The sequence below is a fragment of the Macaca fascicularis genome, chromosome 10, assembly GCF_037993035.2.
Source record: "Macaca fascicularis isolate 582-1 chromosome 10, T2T-MFA8v1.1".
Classification (NCBI taxonomy): domain Eukaryota; kingdom Metazoa; phylum Chordata; class Mammalia; order Primates; family Cercopithecidae; genus Macaca; species Macaca fascicularis.
The window spans coordinates 118881490-118896282 of NC_088384.1; the positions used below are offsets into that span (position 1 = coordinate 118881490).

The window sequence follows — 14793 nt, forward strand, 5'->3', positions numbered from 1 at the left end:
AAGCTCCTGCAGCCTCCTACAACCCCCAGGGCAGCCTTTCTCGGGGAATTCTCAAGACTCCTGGGGGAGGGACTGCCATTCTGCGCCTTCATTGACCCTACAGGCAACTGGAGCGTTTGAGTCCCCTAGGGCAGCGACTGCCCTGGCAGCCTGAGACAGACCTTGGCCAGGCTTGGCGACCCCCGAGCTTGTGGGAGATGGACATGGCCAGCACCGCCTTCAGGTTCCTGCTCAGGACACAGTTCCTTCAGGCCGGGGATTTGGGGGAGGCATCCTTCCCCTGAGCCAGGGTCATCGTTCTGCGCTCGCTCCGGGGAGTCTGGGGTTGGAGTCTTGTCTTAGCCAGTGGCAGCTGACGTGGCCTGACCACCCGGCCTGTCCAGGTCCACGGGTGACGGGCCGCGGTGGGGGTGCTCCCAGCCCAGCAGGCAGCCCTGGACAGCGACCCCAGAGCAGGAACCAGGGCTGCAGTGGGCACTGACCCGGCCCTGGTACCGAGGATTCACCCTCCCCCGGGTCTTCCTGGGCCTTGGGCCGCCTGGGTCCGCTCCAGCGCCTGGAGAGGGGTCTGTGGCTTCGGAAACTCGCGGGTCCCCCCTGCCCCTTCCTGAAGGGAGCCCTTCAGCGCCGCAGGCTTCCTCCCCCACACTTGGGTTGAAGAGCAAGGGGAGAAAAGAGCGTCTTTCTCTCTTGCTCAAAGCTGCGTGTGTGCAACGCGCCAGTCCCAGGATAATTTTAACTCGCGGCCGGAGAGAACGCGCCGCCGCCCGGCGCCTTTTTTTTTTTTTTTTCACCCTGGCGGGCTGGGCTGCGGCGTGGGGCGGGTAGAAGCCCCCCCGCCAGGTGGGCCCGGCTGAATGGGGGGCTTGTGCAGGCGGGGGCGGGGAAGGGGAAGGGGAAGGGGCCGCCCACCTCGCGCCCCGCCCGCCCGCCCGCTGCCAGCCCCGACGCCGCCGCAGTTCAGACTCCGCGCAGCCATGGCCCGGCCGCCCGCGCTCGCCCCGCTGCTGCTCCTGCTCCTGCTCCGGGAGCTCCTGGCGGCCGCCGGGGCGCAGGTGAGCGCGAGCTCCGGGCTCTGACGCTGGACGTGGAGCCGCGCGGCCCAGGGACGGCCCCAGCCCCGAACCCGCCACTCCGGGGTGCCCGGCGCAGCCTCGACGCCCCCAGCCCGTGTTGCCTTCGGGGCGCGGAGTCGCCAGAGCCTCGGGATGAGCCTCGACCGACCGCGTCCTCGATGGGTCCTCGCTGGCCCTGGTCGGCCGGCGCCGCCGCCTCTGCTGGGAGCACAAGGAGGCCTTTGTTCCCGCGGCCCGAGGGAGGCGGGGGACACACTGCCCGGGGGCGCCTGGCTCCGCCTGAGGCTTTGGGGCTCACGGAGGAGAGCAGGCCCCGGAGCCGCTCGGGACCCGGGAGGAGGGAACGCCGGGTCAGGCCCACCGCGGCACCTGCGCTCCTTAATGAGTTTTCTCCGTTTCAGAAAGTGGGACTCCCAGGCCCTCCAGGCCCCCCAGGGCCGCCGGGGAAGCCCGGCCAGGACGGCATTGACGTGAGTTTGGGGGTGGGGAGGGCCCCGAGCGCTCTGGGGTTCTGACTCTGGCCCCCACCTCCCTGAGCTCCCCAGCCTGATAGAAAACCAGGCCCCACCTCCCAGAGCCAGGGTGACATCAGGGGGCAGCCATAGCCTTCACGGGATGGAGCTGGCCCTGCGGGGATTGCTGGTGGGTAGGGGTGGAGGGTGTCACGTGGTGGCCCCCGACCCAGAATGCTGGCACTGAGCTGTGTGGCTCTGGGTCCCCTGAGGGGCCTGGGCCCCTGTGTTCTGGGTTCTGGCCCCTGGGGCTGAAGTGGGGAGGGGCACGTCCCTCGGGTGGATGGGAGCCGGGGGTCTTATTGGAGGTTGCTGGGCTCTGGAGCCAGCCATGGAGGGGGCTCAGGGGCCGACTCGGTCCCAGAGATGATGTCCCTCAGGGGTATCTCAGGCCTGGTGTGCACCAAGCAGCAGGAGGGGCAGCTGAAATTCTACAGCTGTGTGTCTCTCGGAGGGACCGTCTAGGGTGAACCTCCCCATGTGACCACCACCGGGGCGGGGGTCCCCTCAGGGCCTGTGCTCGCTGTGTGGTTCCCCATGGAGGGCTGTGGAGGGCTGCACCAAGAGCCCCCCGTGACCCACCCTCTGCGCCCCGCCCAGCTCGGCCTCAATGGCCACAGCCTCCTTCCCCGGCCACAGGGCTGTGCTCAGGACAGGCATATGGACCTGAACCCCCATGGCCCACGGCCCTGGCCTCCCTAGGCTCCTCCTGGGCCAGATACCTGGACCCCAGGACTCCCACCTGAAGCCTGGTCTTGACATCTCAGTTAAAGACCCGGTGGTCGTCAACAGGGTGGGGAGCTGGGGGATCTTCCTGGAGACTGTGGGGAAGCTGCCCTTCGCAGCAGATGGAACAGAGAGGCCTCCCAGCCCCCAGGCCTTCTTCCTAAAGCCCCAGGCCATGGAGGGAGGGGGATTAGTGATGCATTCCCAGGCCATGGAGGGAGGGGATTACTGATGCATTCCCATCACTCCTGGGAGTTGCGTCCCCACGCCTGCAAAGTGGTTCCCAAATGCCCTGTGGCTGCAAGCGCTGAGCCCCTCTCTCCAGGTCACCCCTTTGCCTATTGCTGCCCCACACATGGGAGGGTGCCCCCTAGGTATGGATCGGAGGCTCAGGGACGCCTTTTGTCTGCTTGAGCTGGGCCTCCAGGGCTGAATTGGAGGCCAGTGCTGCTCTTTTCCCTGAGGCGGGGTTCTTGGGGGACCTCTGATTTTCAGGGTTACATGTGGGTATCTTTCCTCACAGGGCGAAACTGGACCTCCAGGTCTGCCTGGGCCCCCGGTGAGTGTCCCTGGCTGGGGAGACAACCTTTTTCTAGTCTGGAGAGAAAGAGGGGACTCGGAACAGAGGGGTCATTGATGTCCTGTCGCATCCTGCTGGAGCCCGGGTTTCCTAAGGGGAGGCCTCAGAGGGCCCAGAGCAGGCCCGGAGCCAGGGGGGCGGGAGGGGAGTGTGTGGGCTCAGCCTCTGCATGTTCTGGGCAGGGCCTGACTTTGAGCTTTCTTTGGACCAGTGCCAGGCAGGCCAGGGCCGGGGCTGGTACAGCCCTTCAGGTGCCCCAGGCCCAAGGTCGCACGGAGCCCTCCCACCTTCTCCAGCCCCAGGGATTGAGGGTCCTGGGGCTCAGAGTCCTGTCTGGCCCACTGGGGGTCCAACAGAGATGCCTGCTGGCCCTTAGCCAGGGAGGCTGAGGTAACCAGATGAAGATCTTACAGATGCCACTGAGGGATGAGGCAGGCAGCCTTCCTGGGCCAGCAAGGTGTGGGCAAGCAGGACACGCGTGCCCCAGCTGAGCTGGGTCTACCAGACGGCAGGGAGGACCCAGGTGGGGGGGAATTGGAAAGCATTTTGCTTCCTTGCTGAAGGCCTGGGCTGGGAGCCAGACCCCGCCCTCACATCTCTGCCCTTTCCTCCTGCACAGGGACCAAAGGGGGCCCCAGGAAAGCCGGGGAAATCAGGAGAGGCCGGGCTGCCGGGACTGCCGGGTGTGGACGTGAGTGTGCCTGCCCCTCCCGCCATGCCCCGCTCCCCGCTCCAAGGCTCTGGAGGAGTCCAGCCTTAATTGCTGTTGTCCAGCTGGGCCTGCTCAGGCGGGAAGCCCAGTCCTGAGAGAAGTCTCCAGAAGTCCCCAACAGGGGTCCTTTGGCCTTCGTCCCAGACGCCACTAGCATCTGGCAGAGGACAGAGCCAGCCCAGTGGAGTCGGAAGTCCCGCCAGCCTTCTCTTGTCCAGGAACGAGTGCCCATTGTCAGGCCCCTCTGCCCACTGCTGCCCGGGCCCCTGTGAGCCCCAGGCTGGCCTCGCTCAGTCGTCATGGGCTCCAGGCCTGGCCCCAGGGCCACTGGAGCTTTATTCGGGAAGCCAGGCCTGAGAAGCGAGCTGTCCAGTCCTACTGGGTTGGTCCCCGAGGCCTGACTACGGCAGGCGCCTCCGTTGCTGGCTTCCTGCTGGCTGCCCCCCTCCTCCCAGACCCTCTGGGCACAGCAGGTAGACAATGGACAGGGCCAAGAGAGGAGGCTGCCAACCTAAGGGTCTTCTGTGCCTCTCTGGACTCACCAAGGGAAGGGTCCATGCTTCCATTTTTGCCTGGGAGTGGCATGTGCTTCCCATGTGGCCCCTCAAACTCACCCTCTGCCTCTTTCCCCAGGGTCTGACTGGGCGAGATGGACCCCCTGGACCCAAGGGTGCCCCTGGGGAACGGGTAAGTGCCTGCGCCAAACCCAGTGGCTTCAGTTCAGAAGTGAAGTCCCCCGGCCACCTTTGGCTGTTCTGTGTCCACAAGGCCAAGGAGCTGGTAGTTCCAAGGACAGCTGCCCTGCCCGTGCCTGGGGTGGAGGGGCAGAAGGGCAGGGTGCCACGTGGCCAGTCCCCTGTGCCTGCCTGCCTGCCCCACCCCCATATATGGTCAGAGTTGTCCTGGTATCCAGACCATGGCAGGGAGAAGAGGGATGGTTTGGGGGAACCCACCCCAGGTGCCTCCTCAGAATGTCCCTGCAGCCCCCAGGGCCCTGGGCGGACCACCACCAGGCGGACCACCACCAGGGACCCCGGGCACGCAGCCTGCAGAGTCCCCTGTGCCTGCCTGCTGGACACTGAATCCTTTACCCTAACTGAGTGGCGCCACCGCCCAAGGGTGCCTTTCTCCCCTCGTGGCTTCTGAGTACAAAACCGAAACCAGCATTCTCTCTTCGGCCCTCATAAGACGTGGCAGTCAGCCAACCGGGTGCCACTGACCCCAGACTCAAAGCATCACAGAGGGCAGGAAGGCTGGGCTGGGGACACAAGGACACAGCCCTGCCCGTGGGCCCCTTGGGAGCTTGTCAGGCATGAGGCGGATTCTGAGCTGAAAACAGGAGGGAAACAGTAGCTGCTGGCGGCCGAGTCCGTGGTGCCCGGGGGTGTGGGGTGGGCTCGTCTCCAGGCTTTCAGGAGGGCCCTCCAGCCTCAGAGCAGGGCCCGTGTGAGCCGTCCAGGGAATGAGACATTTCAAGCAGCAGGGCCCAGACAGGGCCCAGAGTTTGGAGAGCAGACGGGACCTGGCTGCCCAAGGCTCTGGGGACTTGCTGACGTGGGCGGGGGCTGAGGATTCAGCAGGCTCCGTGGGTGGGTTATTGGGAGGGCTTCCTGGTGGAGACAGGCACCTGGGGTCACTTCTGTGCATCTCAGACCTGCCCCAGGTCGTGCCTTCGCCTTTCTGTAGCAGGCACTGGGACTCTGGTGCCATCTGTCTCCGGCAGCTCCCCAGGACGGCAAAGACCCTCCAGGTCGAGGGCTTAGAGGCCCTGCCCCTCTGTGGAGTGGTTACTTGGACCCTGTTGCCCTGGGAGCTGGAGTTGTGGGTCACACTTCAGCGGGAGGGGATTGGGTTTGCAAATAGAGGCCCAGCCCAACCTAGACGCCTGCTTTCCTCCCACAGGGAAGTCTGGGACCCCCGGGGCCGCCCGGGCTGGGGGTGAGTATGGAGTGTGGTCCTCTCCTCTCCATGGAGTTTGGGGAACTGGAGAGTCTGGTCTAAATGGCATCCAGGAATCGCAGGGGCCATCCCTGGCCCTCTCCTCTGCCACCCCTCTGCAGCCTCTCCAGAGGCTGGTGCCTGGACAGGGTCTTGGAGCCCTCTCTGGGCTGGGACCAGATGCCCATGCTTGGAACCGCCCTTTCCCCGGGACCCACCTGAACCATCTTAGGGAGGGGTGAGGCGCAGCCCATCTTGTGCCCAGCAGGCTCTGACCCCATGTTTGGCTTTGCAGGGCAAAGGCCTCCCTGGACCCCCCGTGAGTACTGACAACCCTTGGGGCCCTGAGCAAGTGTGCAAGTACCCAGAGCCTGCCAGGCTGGGATGTCCCAAACCATGCCTGGGTGTGGGGCTTCTCAGGGGCAGTGATCTGACCACCCCATACCTGGAGCCCCCCTCCCTTCGGAGGCGGCACACCGACCCTGGGTGGGGATCCTCGGGGCGCCCGGGTGCAGACCTCCTCACCTCTCTTTACCTCCCTCCAGGGAGAGGCAGGAGTGAGCGGCCCCCCAGGTGGGATCGGCCTCCGCGGCCCCCCGGTGAGTGGCTGTCCCAGACCCTCTTAGAGTGTGCTCACCTGTGGCCTCCACCCCCAGACTCAACAGCCAGGGACCCTCTTCCCCTCTCCCCTTTCCCTTTCTCCCCCACCGCTACCTTGGTAGGTATTGGTAGAAGCCCTGGCCAATGATCCAGACCCGACCCCAGGATGCAGACACCAGCAGAGGCCGTGGGAGTGGGGGCTGGCGGGAGCTGGGCGTGTCCACCTCCCTGGGAGAAGCCGGGCACCTCACTTAGGTGGGGGCTGATCCCACTCTAAGTCATACCACTCTAAGACATACCCCCTCCCAGGGACCGTCTGGACTCCCCGGCCTCCCTGGCCCCCCGGGACCTCCCGGACCCCCTGTAAGTACTGGGCAGAGGCTCTAAGAAGTGCTGGGCATGGACTAGGGCACCGGGTTGGGCCCTCCCCCTTCCCCCTCCCCCTTCCCCCTCCCCCTTCCCCCTCCCCAGGCTCCATGCCCTCCGAGATCTCCTAACCCTAACTTGGCCACTCCTAGGAACAGTCAGTGGTGGGGGCAGTGGCTGTGGCTAGGCCAGCCAACTTGGGGATGATCAGGGCTCAGGTCCCCAAGGCCACCCTGCCCCAAGGACAGGTGGATTCTGTCATTGTCACATGCCCTGTGGGTGGGCCAGCAGCACCCAGCACTGGCCACTTGGGGGACGGGATGAACGGTCTCCAAGTCCCCTGGTGGATGGGGAAGGTCGTGGTCTGTCAGAGAGTGGGTGGGTGGGTTGGGTGGGTGCAGGTGGACGGGGAGGGCAGGAGAATGTCAGCTGTCTCTTTGTGTCTTAGGGACACCCAGGAGTCCTCCCTGAAGGTGCCACTGACCTTCAGGTAGGTACTTGCAGCCATATGTGAAGGGTGCTGGGAGGTGCCTACCTTGGGGGGCGGGGTCTGGCCTGGAGAGGGACTCGTCCATCCTGGCAAGAAGGCAGGGCCCGAGCACTCCCTGGGGACGGGAGCTCAGTGCAGACAGCTCAGACACAACCTGGCAGACAGCCTGGCTGGGACCTCCCCCTCCCGCTTCCTGCCCTCCTCGCCACCACCTAGACCTGCACCGTCCCTCACGAAGCCACCAGGGCGTGGAGCTGTGCAAATGTAATGAATCACAATCATGTCACGGAGCCATCGAGCTCCCCTGCGTCATCCGCAGAGGGCACCTTTGGCCACAGATGGCGACAGAATAGTCCCTCGCTGCATTCGGGACTGGAGTCTGGGGCCCACTTTTATCTTGATCTTTGAGCCATGTCAATCACCCGAAAAGAAAACAGGCTCAGGCTAGGCACAGTGGCTTACGCCTGTAATCCCAGCACTTTGGGAGGCTAAGACAGGAGGATTACTTCAGCTCAGGAGTTTGAGACCAGCCTGTGCAACATAGTGAGATCTTTGTGTCTACAAAAAATTTTTAAAGTAGCCAGACGTGGTGGCATGCCTGTTGTCCTAGCTATTTAGGTGGCTGTGGTGGGAGGATCACTTGAGCCAGGAGGCAGAGGTTGCAGTGTGCTGTGATCAAGCCACTGCACTCCAGCCTGAGCAACCAAGCTAACCCCTGTCTCAAAAAAAAAAAAAAAAAAAATGAAGAGGAAAGAAAATGGGCTTGGGAGGCCACGGATCCATCTCTCCTCTGTTTGGCCGTCTGCGGTGGCAGTCAGTGACTCGTTTCCATAGAGACGTTTGATAGTTTTGAAGGGAAAAGCTCGGCCCACTCCGACCTGGCCACCGGTGGCTGTCTGCCAGCCTCTCTCCTCACCCCACCCCGGGGCCCGGATGCCTGGCCAGCCTGTGTCTCAGAAGGGAGGCTTTAGGGAACCTTCCAGAATGTGGTGTGTGATTAGGCCCCTGACCATGGGATGAGTGGGGCGGGGGCTGAAGATACGGGTCTGAACCCTTAGCCCAGCCTGCCCATTGCAGCTGTGGGATAATCTAGAAGCAGCCCTGGGTTTCCTGAGCATCAGGCCTGTTGCCTGGGCTCACGGTGTCCCTCCTAAAAGCCCCGTGCTAAGCACGTTCCTGTGCTGAGGACGGCCCCCGACCTAAGGCTGCTGCAAGGCCCCCTGCAGAGCCAGCTGCCCGTGCTGTGCTGAATGGCTGCTTTGAAACCCAGTGTCTGCCGTGGGGCTGAGAAATCCGAGCCGGCTGCTCTATGCAGCCTCCGCTGTGCTTGGCCAGTGCTGAAGGAGACCCTGTCTGTGTCCTGTCCTGGTCCCATCACTGGGGCGGAGTGGCCTCCTGGGGTCCCGTCACCTGTGCGGAGTGGCCTCCTGGGGTCCCGTCACCTGTGCGGAGTGGCCTCCTGGGGTCCCGTCACCTGTGCGGAGTGGCCTCCTGGGGTCCCGTCACCGGGGCGGAGTGGCCTCCTGGGGTCCCGTCACCCGTGCGGAGTGGCCTCCTGGGGTCCCGTCACCCGTGCGGAGTGGCCTCCTGGGGTCCCGTCACCCGTGCGGAGTGGCCTCCTGGGGTCCCGTCACCCGTGCGGAGTGGCCTCCTGGGGTCCCGTCACCAGTGCGGAGTGGCCTCCTGGGGTCCCGTGGGTGCTGACCTCTGCGTCAGAGGGTCCTGCTCTGTTTGGCTGGGAGGGGTCTGACCGCTCTGTTTTCCAACAGTGCCCAAGTATCTGCCCCCCAGGTCCCCCAGGGCCCCCTGGAATGCCGGGGTTCAAGGTGAGTCACTGGGACCCAAGCACTGCCCTATGCTGGGCAGGAGGTGGCCGGGCTCCCGTGGGGCTGTGGGGGTGGCAGGTCCGGAAAGCCGGGCCCTGGTTCCAGGGTTGCCCCAGGAAGAAAGCCAGTCCAGCCTCCCTGTCCCGCCTTCAACACCCCAGTGACAAGCTGATGCGGCCAGGCTGGGACTGGTAATGGGCGTCAGAGAGACTGTGGGGGAGAGCTAGCCTCAAGCCCCCACCCCCCCAGCCCTGGCCCGCTTCTGACCGCAGAGCGCCCTCAGGTGGGTCCCAGCGCCTCTCAGGCCTCGGTTTCCCCGTGAGGGCCCAGGCCCGCAGTCCTGTACTGCCGTGTGGCGGGCCCTGGGCTGACTGACCCTGCAGGCCTCACTTCAGTGTTGCCAGGGAGAGGGTGTTGGGGGGTCGGAGGGGACAGTGACCCCATGGTTGCTTTCAGGGACCCACTGGCTACAAAGGCGAGCAGGGGGAAGTCGGCAAGGACGGCGAGAAGGTAAAGCTGCTGCACAGCAGCTGGGGAGGGGCTGGGGGCTGGGCTCGGGCGGGAGGGAGGGGCTGTCTCATGGGTGTGGCTGAGCTGGCACCTGCTGTGCCCTTCTTCTGGGGGCCTGGCTGGCCAGAGCTGCGCGATTTGGGCAGGGTCCCTGGACAGATCCCGCCTGCCTGGCCTGGCTGTGGAAGCTCTCCCTGGTTTGTGTCTGTGGCTGGGCAAGGGGCGTCTGTGAGGATGACTGGCTTTGGCCTGTAGCCTCCCCTCACCTGTGGCTGCTGTCCATGGAGGGTGTCCATCGTCACCTGCAGGCCGGGGGACCGGGTCTGGGATGGCCTTTAGCATGGCTGGAGTGATCAGATGAGGACACCCAGGTGCACATCAGAGGGGTCCCTGCTTGGCCATGAGGAGGGGCCTGGACAGGGCTGAAGGGTCTTATGGGAACAGTGACCACGGACCCAGCCCCCACAGGGCGAGGCCACCGAGACTCGCAGGACTGCTCTGGAGCTGTGTGCAAGTGACCCCTTCGCAGAGCCTCCAAGGCCCAGCTGTGAAGGGGGCAACGCCCGCAGCTGCTTGGACTTGAGTAGGGTGACTGGAGGCACTGAACGGTGCAAGGAGAGCCAGACTGGGCCGCTGACCACCCTGTCCCCTCTGTTTCAGGGCGACCCTGGCCCCCCTGGGCCCGCCGGCCTCCCGGGCAGCGTGGGGCTGCAGGTGAGGCTAGGAAGGGGTAAGGATGGTGGGATGAGAACTCAGCCCTGCACGTGTCTACCCCCGAGGGGGCCGTCTCGGGCTGGGGAGTGTTTGGCCAATACCCAGGCACAGGAGCGCGACCTGGCTGGGGGTCTCACCTCTGCCAAGGCTGCTGATCTCAAGGCTGGTGCCCCCTACCTCTGGGGGACCTGAGCTGAGGCTGAGGGCTCATGGAAGACACCAGGGCTCCCAGGGGTACCCTGAGGGCCGAGGCCCTGCGTGCTCCCCGGGGTAGAGGTGAAGCCCTAGTCTCTGCATCTGTGCCTCTCTCCCGCAGGGTCCGCGGGGGTTACAAGGACTGCCAGGGCCACTCGGACCCCCTGGGGACAGGGTAAGTCCTGCAGCCCCTAGTGGGGGCCGGCCAGGTGGCTGGGGGCCTGGTTGTCCACATCTCCAGACTTCAGATGGGCCCCGTGAGTGACGCTGTGAAGCAGCCGTCACTCCGGCTCTGGCCGTCGCCGCTGTGGTGCACGCCTTGCTCTGGGCCCCAGTTCTCGCGTGTGCTCTGGGCCCCTGTTCTTGCGTGTGCCTGGGCTGACAGTCAGCGATCACGGACACCCACACGCGGTCCCAGGCTGCTGTGAGGGCTGTTGTGGCTTAGGCCAGAGCAAGGGGCAGGAGGGATTTGGAGACGACCAGGTGGCATCTTGGGGGAACTTGCTGGGGAGCCCTAGAGGAAGGGCTGCTTGTGTCTGGGCCTCCCCTGAGGGAGCACTGGGGGGATGCCAGCCAGGCCTCAGACAATAGGACCCCAGATCCCCTCTCTCTGCAGGGTCCCATCGGGTTCCGAGGGCCACCTGGGATCCCAGGAGCACCTGGGAAAGCGGTACGTGTGTCAGTGGACGGTGGGTCCCGTGCCTCGTGGCCTCTCTCCCCTTTCCCTCTGCTCCTCTCAGATGCCCCCAGCCCCACTGGGGCCCCCCTTCTGTGGCTGAGCTGTTCCCTGGACACCCTGGGAGGGCTTGTGGCATGAGTAGGGGGTGCTTACCAATGGAATCCATTCTTCGTGGGACATTCGCCTCCTTTCTGGTTCTGGACGTGGAACGAGAGGTCACCATTGTCCCTGTGGCACCTCCGACCATCTCTGACCACTCCTGGAGGGCTGTCCCCTGCCACTCTCTGACCATCTCCGTGGTGTTAACTCTGTCCCTGTCCCACCTTATTATTTCCAGGGTGACCGAGGCGACAGGGGCCCAGAAGGGTTCCGTGGCCCCAAGGGTGACCTTGTAAGTGAGAGGGAACTTGGTTCCCTGGGTCCTTATGTGGAAGAACCCAATTTCCCTCCTGACTCGTGCTGGGGAGGGGGACACACTTGGGAGTGAGACTGTGAGGGGCCACCCTGGGTGGGCCTGGGGGTGCGTGGGGGTGAGCCTGGCCCTGGAGGGCCCCAGCTCTCTCCCTGGCCCCAGCTGTTCTCCCAGAGCCACATGGGAGCTCTGTGGCCCCTGCAGAGCGGCCAGCGGGCCGGGTAGAGGGACCGGGTTCCAGGGCTTGGATCCTGCCCCAGAGAAACGGCTCTCGGGTTGAGCAAGTGAACATAAGGAAAGTCCAGAGACAGTCAAGCGTTCCAGGAGTGGAACTGAAGTGACCGTCCCCAGACTGGTCAGCCTCCACACCTCCCTCGACCGAGCCCTCGAAGCCGGAGCAGCAGGGAGCCACCGTGCCGTGCTGCAGCACCCATGGATCCAAACACAGTTTTCTCCGAGCACCCACAGGCCCCAGGGTGGTGGTCGGGGGCGGCCCCTGCCACTGCCCTCCACAGCTCGTTGGTGTCCCCGAGCAGCTGGCCGGGGAATGCGTGAGGCCATCTGGGAAGAGACTGCCACTGCCTCTGTCACTTGTGTGTCCTCTAGGGCAGACCTGGTCCCAAGGGAATCCCCGGAGTGGCCGGGCCAAGTGGGGAGCCGGTGAGTGCACGTGGCTACTCCCCCGAGAATGCTCCTCCCCTGGGTGCTGGCCACGTACAGGCAGAGGCCACATTCAGAAGAGCTGGAGCTCAGTGCCCTCTGCTGTGGCCATCTTGAAATCCGGGTTAACGGTTGAACAGCCCCACTGCCCTGCACATTTCTCTTTTGCCCAGAGCCTCACGAGTGTGCAGGAGTAGGGGCCTCAGGCTGGGTTTGCCTGCATGGAGGACACGGGAAGTAAGGGTGGGTGGGCAGCACCGCTGGGCAGAGGTGGCCACTCCTGGGGTCCCAGGCACCCGTGCAGGCACCTTCCTTCCTGCTGTGTGCCCACCCTCAGCCCAGACTGGAGCTCCCGTCCAGCCCCTCGTGTTGCCTCTGCCCCTGGAGTGGTGCCCTCTCTTGGGACACCCAGCACTTGGCTGTGTCCTGATTCCAAAACCAGTCCAGGGTGGACGAGGCAGGCCTGGCCTGAGTCCTGGCTCCCAAGCCTCAGTTTTCCCCCCGTAAAATGGGCCAGAACCGAACTTCCCTTAGGGCACCATGATGTGCCTCGTGGACAAGGCCTCGGGCGTCCACGCGGCTTCAGCACCACCTCTGCCACCCACCGCACCCCTCGCCTGTGTGGTCACCGAGGCAGCACTGGTTGCCACAGGCCACCTCGATCATGAAACCAGACAACTGCCAGAGTTTGGGGGCAGACACAGTTTTAGGTTGATGGGGAAGGAGGCTGCCCCCAGGGCGGGACTGTAGAGGAAGGGAGCGGGGGCCGCCTGCCCAACGGGCCTTACGCATCCCTTGTCCCCAGGGCATGCCGGGCAAGGACGGCCAGAATGGTGTGCCAGGACTCGATGGCCAGAAGGTTGGCATGGGGCTCAGGGTGTGATGAGAGGGAGGGGCTGGAGGGGAGTTCAGCCTTCTGAGGCCTCAGCCTCCCCTTCCCCACCCCAATCTCTGTCCTCACAGGGAGAGGCTGGTCGCAGCGGTGCTCCGGGAGAGAAGGGCCCCAACGGGCTGCCGGTGAGTGCCTGGTGGGTGGGGCCAGCCTGGGGCGCCACAGCTTCTGCCTGCCCAGGGGCCCCTGTCGGGCTGGGTGGGTTGGTCGCTGTAGGGCTGGCTCCCTGTGAGGGGTTCTGGGGCCTGTGTCCATCAGGGCCTGGCACAACCCCTGGCTCCCAGTGGGTGCTGTGCCCGGTGGGTTGCCTGTGTGTGTGCATATGTGTGCTTATTCATATGTACGTGGGACATGTGTGAACACGTGTATGGCCATCCCTGGATGCCGTGCGGTCATCACCCCCAGGGGCCCGGAGTAGGGGCTCCTGCATCCAAGGCCAGGGAAGCTCTCAAAGCCGCACGTAAGGTCGACAAGGCTGGGAGAAGTCAGCCCTGCCCTTTGGGTGCACTCACTCTGGCCCCTGCACCCTGCCTGTGTACACATTGCCGTGACCGGCAGCCCTGACCTCAAGCTCTCTCCTGGCAGGGCCTCCCCGGACGAGCAGGGTCCAAAGGCGAGAAGGGAGAAAGGGTATGTGGCTGCAGCCGCTTTCTCTCTGCAAAAGGAGGCGAGGGGATGGGAGGCGAGAGGCCGGGAGGCGAGGGGCCGGGAGGCCAGTGACCCGGCCCAGATGCAGGTGTAGGCAGGCACTCATAGCTTTCCTTTCTCTGCAGGGCAGAGCTGGGGAGCTGGGTGAGGCTGGCCCCTCAGGAGAGCCAGGCGTCCCTGTGAGTATCTGCGGCGCCCCAGACCCCACCCCATCTCGCATGTGTGCAGGCCCTGCCCTCACACCCTCCTTCCCTTCCCTGTAGGGAGATGCTGGCATGCCTGGGGAGCGTGGTGAGGCTGGCCACCGGGGCTCAGCGGTGAGTGCAGGGATGTGGTCTTGGGTCAGGGGTTAGCACTGAGCCATTGGCACGTGGGCCCAGTTTCTGAGCAGGCCGGGGTGGCATTTGGTTGCCTTGATGAGCCAGGCTCACAAAAGCCGAGGATGCTGGGAGGTGTGGGGCCCTGCCTTCTTGTCCCTCGCCCACTGGGAGATGGTCCAGGCCAGGCCGGAGCTGCCCTGTTTTCAAGCCCTCTATGCTGAGCCTAGCCTTGTGCCCCTGTAGACTGAGATGACAGCACGAGCCACAGGACCCTGGTCAGGGGAGCCATGGGCATGGGTGTCTGGCCCCGAGTCTGACCTGACAAATTGGGTCCAGGGCATGCCTGCGTTCTGAGACCCCCTAAACTGCCCTGGGAGGTAGCCCTGCCTCTGTCCCCAGCAATTCAGCCAGGTGGCTTAGAACTGGCTCCAGTGTCCACCCAGCTCTGGGGGAAGGCCGAGCCAGGCTCCCTGGGACCTCTTGGGGGCTCCTCGAAACCTGAGACATCCGCTCACACCTCATATTTGTCTTCCAGGGGGCCCTCGGCCCACAAGGCCCTCCCGGAGCCCCTGGCATCCGAGGCTTCCAGGTGGGTGAGGTTGGGGCAAGGGCCTGGCACAGGGGGCGGCATACCCAGACGGGTGAGACCCGACAGGGTATGGGCACTGATGAGCCAGGACCTCTTTCCCCAGGGCCAGAAGGGCAGCATGGGAGAACCCGGCCTTCCAGGCCCCCAGGGCTTCCGAGGTGATGTGGGCGACCGGGTAAGTGGCCCTCTCAGCAGGAAGCACCCCTGCGCCCCCACCCCCACCCCCTACCACCGTCCCCAACCCCCTACGACAGTCTCCACCCCCTACCACAGTCTCCACCCCTACCACAGTCTCCACCCCTACCACAGTCCCCACCCCTACCACAGTCTCCACCCCCTACCACAGTC

The 14793-nt window shown here is 64.8% G+C and overlaps 1 protein-coding gene across 3 annotated transcripts in view; it reads left to right on the forward strand.

The window, feature by feature from the left end:
* Positions 1-962: 962 nt before the first annotated feature.
* The window catches only part of COL9A3 (collagen type IX alpha 3 chain), a 33592-nt gene continuing 19761 nt past the window's right edge, over positions 963-14793 (forward strand). Inside the window, exons 1-24 of one of the 3 annotated variants that reach the window (XM_045363276.3) lie at positions 963-1055; positions 1478-1546; positions 2838-2873; positions 3514-3585; positions 4240-4293; positions 5509-5544; positions 5840-5863; positions 6090-6143; positions 6454-6507; positions 6959-7000; positions 8770-8826; positions 9283-9336; positions 9997-10050; positions 10367-10420; positions 10862-10915; positions 11262-11315; positions 11943-11996; positions 12802-12855; positions 12960-13013; positions 13474-13518; positions 13662-13715; positions 13800-13853; positions 14392-14445; positions 14549-14620. In XM_045363276.3, the coding sequence (XP_045219211.2) occupies positions 978-1055; positions 1478-1546; positions 2838-2873; positions 3514-3585; positions 4240-4293; positions 5509-5544; positions 5840-5863; positions 6090-6143; positions 6454-6507; positions 6959-7000; positions 8770-8826; positions 9283-9336; positions 9997-10050; positions 10367-10420; positions 10862-10915; positions 11262-11315; positions 11943-11996; positions 12802-12855; positions 12960-13013; positions 13474-13518; positions 13662-13715; positions 13800-13853; positions 14392-14445; positions 14549-14620 (1287 nt within the window). In that variant the 5' untranslated portion in view covers positions 963-977. Of the gene's footprint in view, positions 1056-1170; positions 1547-2837; positions 2874-3513; positions 3586-4239; positions 4294-5508; positions 5545-5839; positions 5864-6089; positions 6144-6453; positions 6508-6958; positions 7001-8769; positions 8827-9282; positions 9337-9996; positions 10051-10366; positions 10421-10861; positions 10916-11261; positions 11316-11942; positions 11997-12801; positions 12856-12959; positions 13014-13473; positions 13519-13661; positions 13716-13799; positions 13854-14391; positions 14446-14548; positions 14621-14793 lie in introns of those variants that run through there. The other 2 variants (XM_065523386.2, XM_005569692.5) reach the window with 2 other exon arrangements.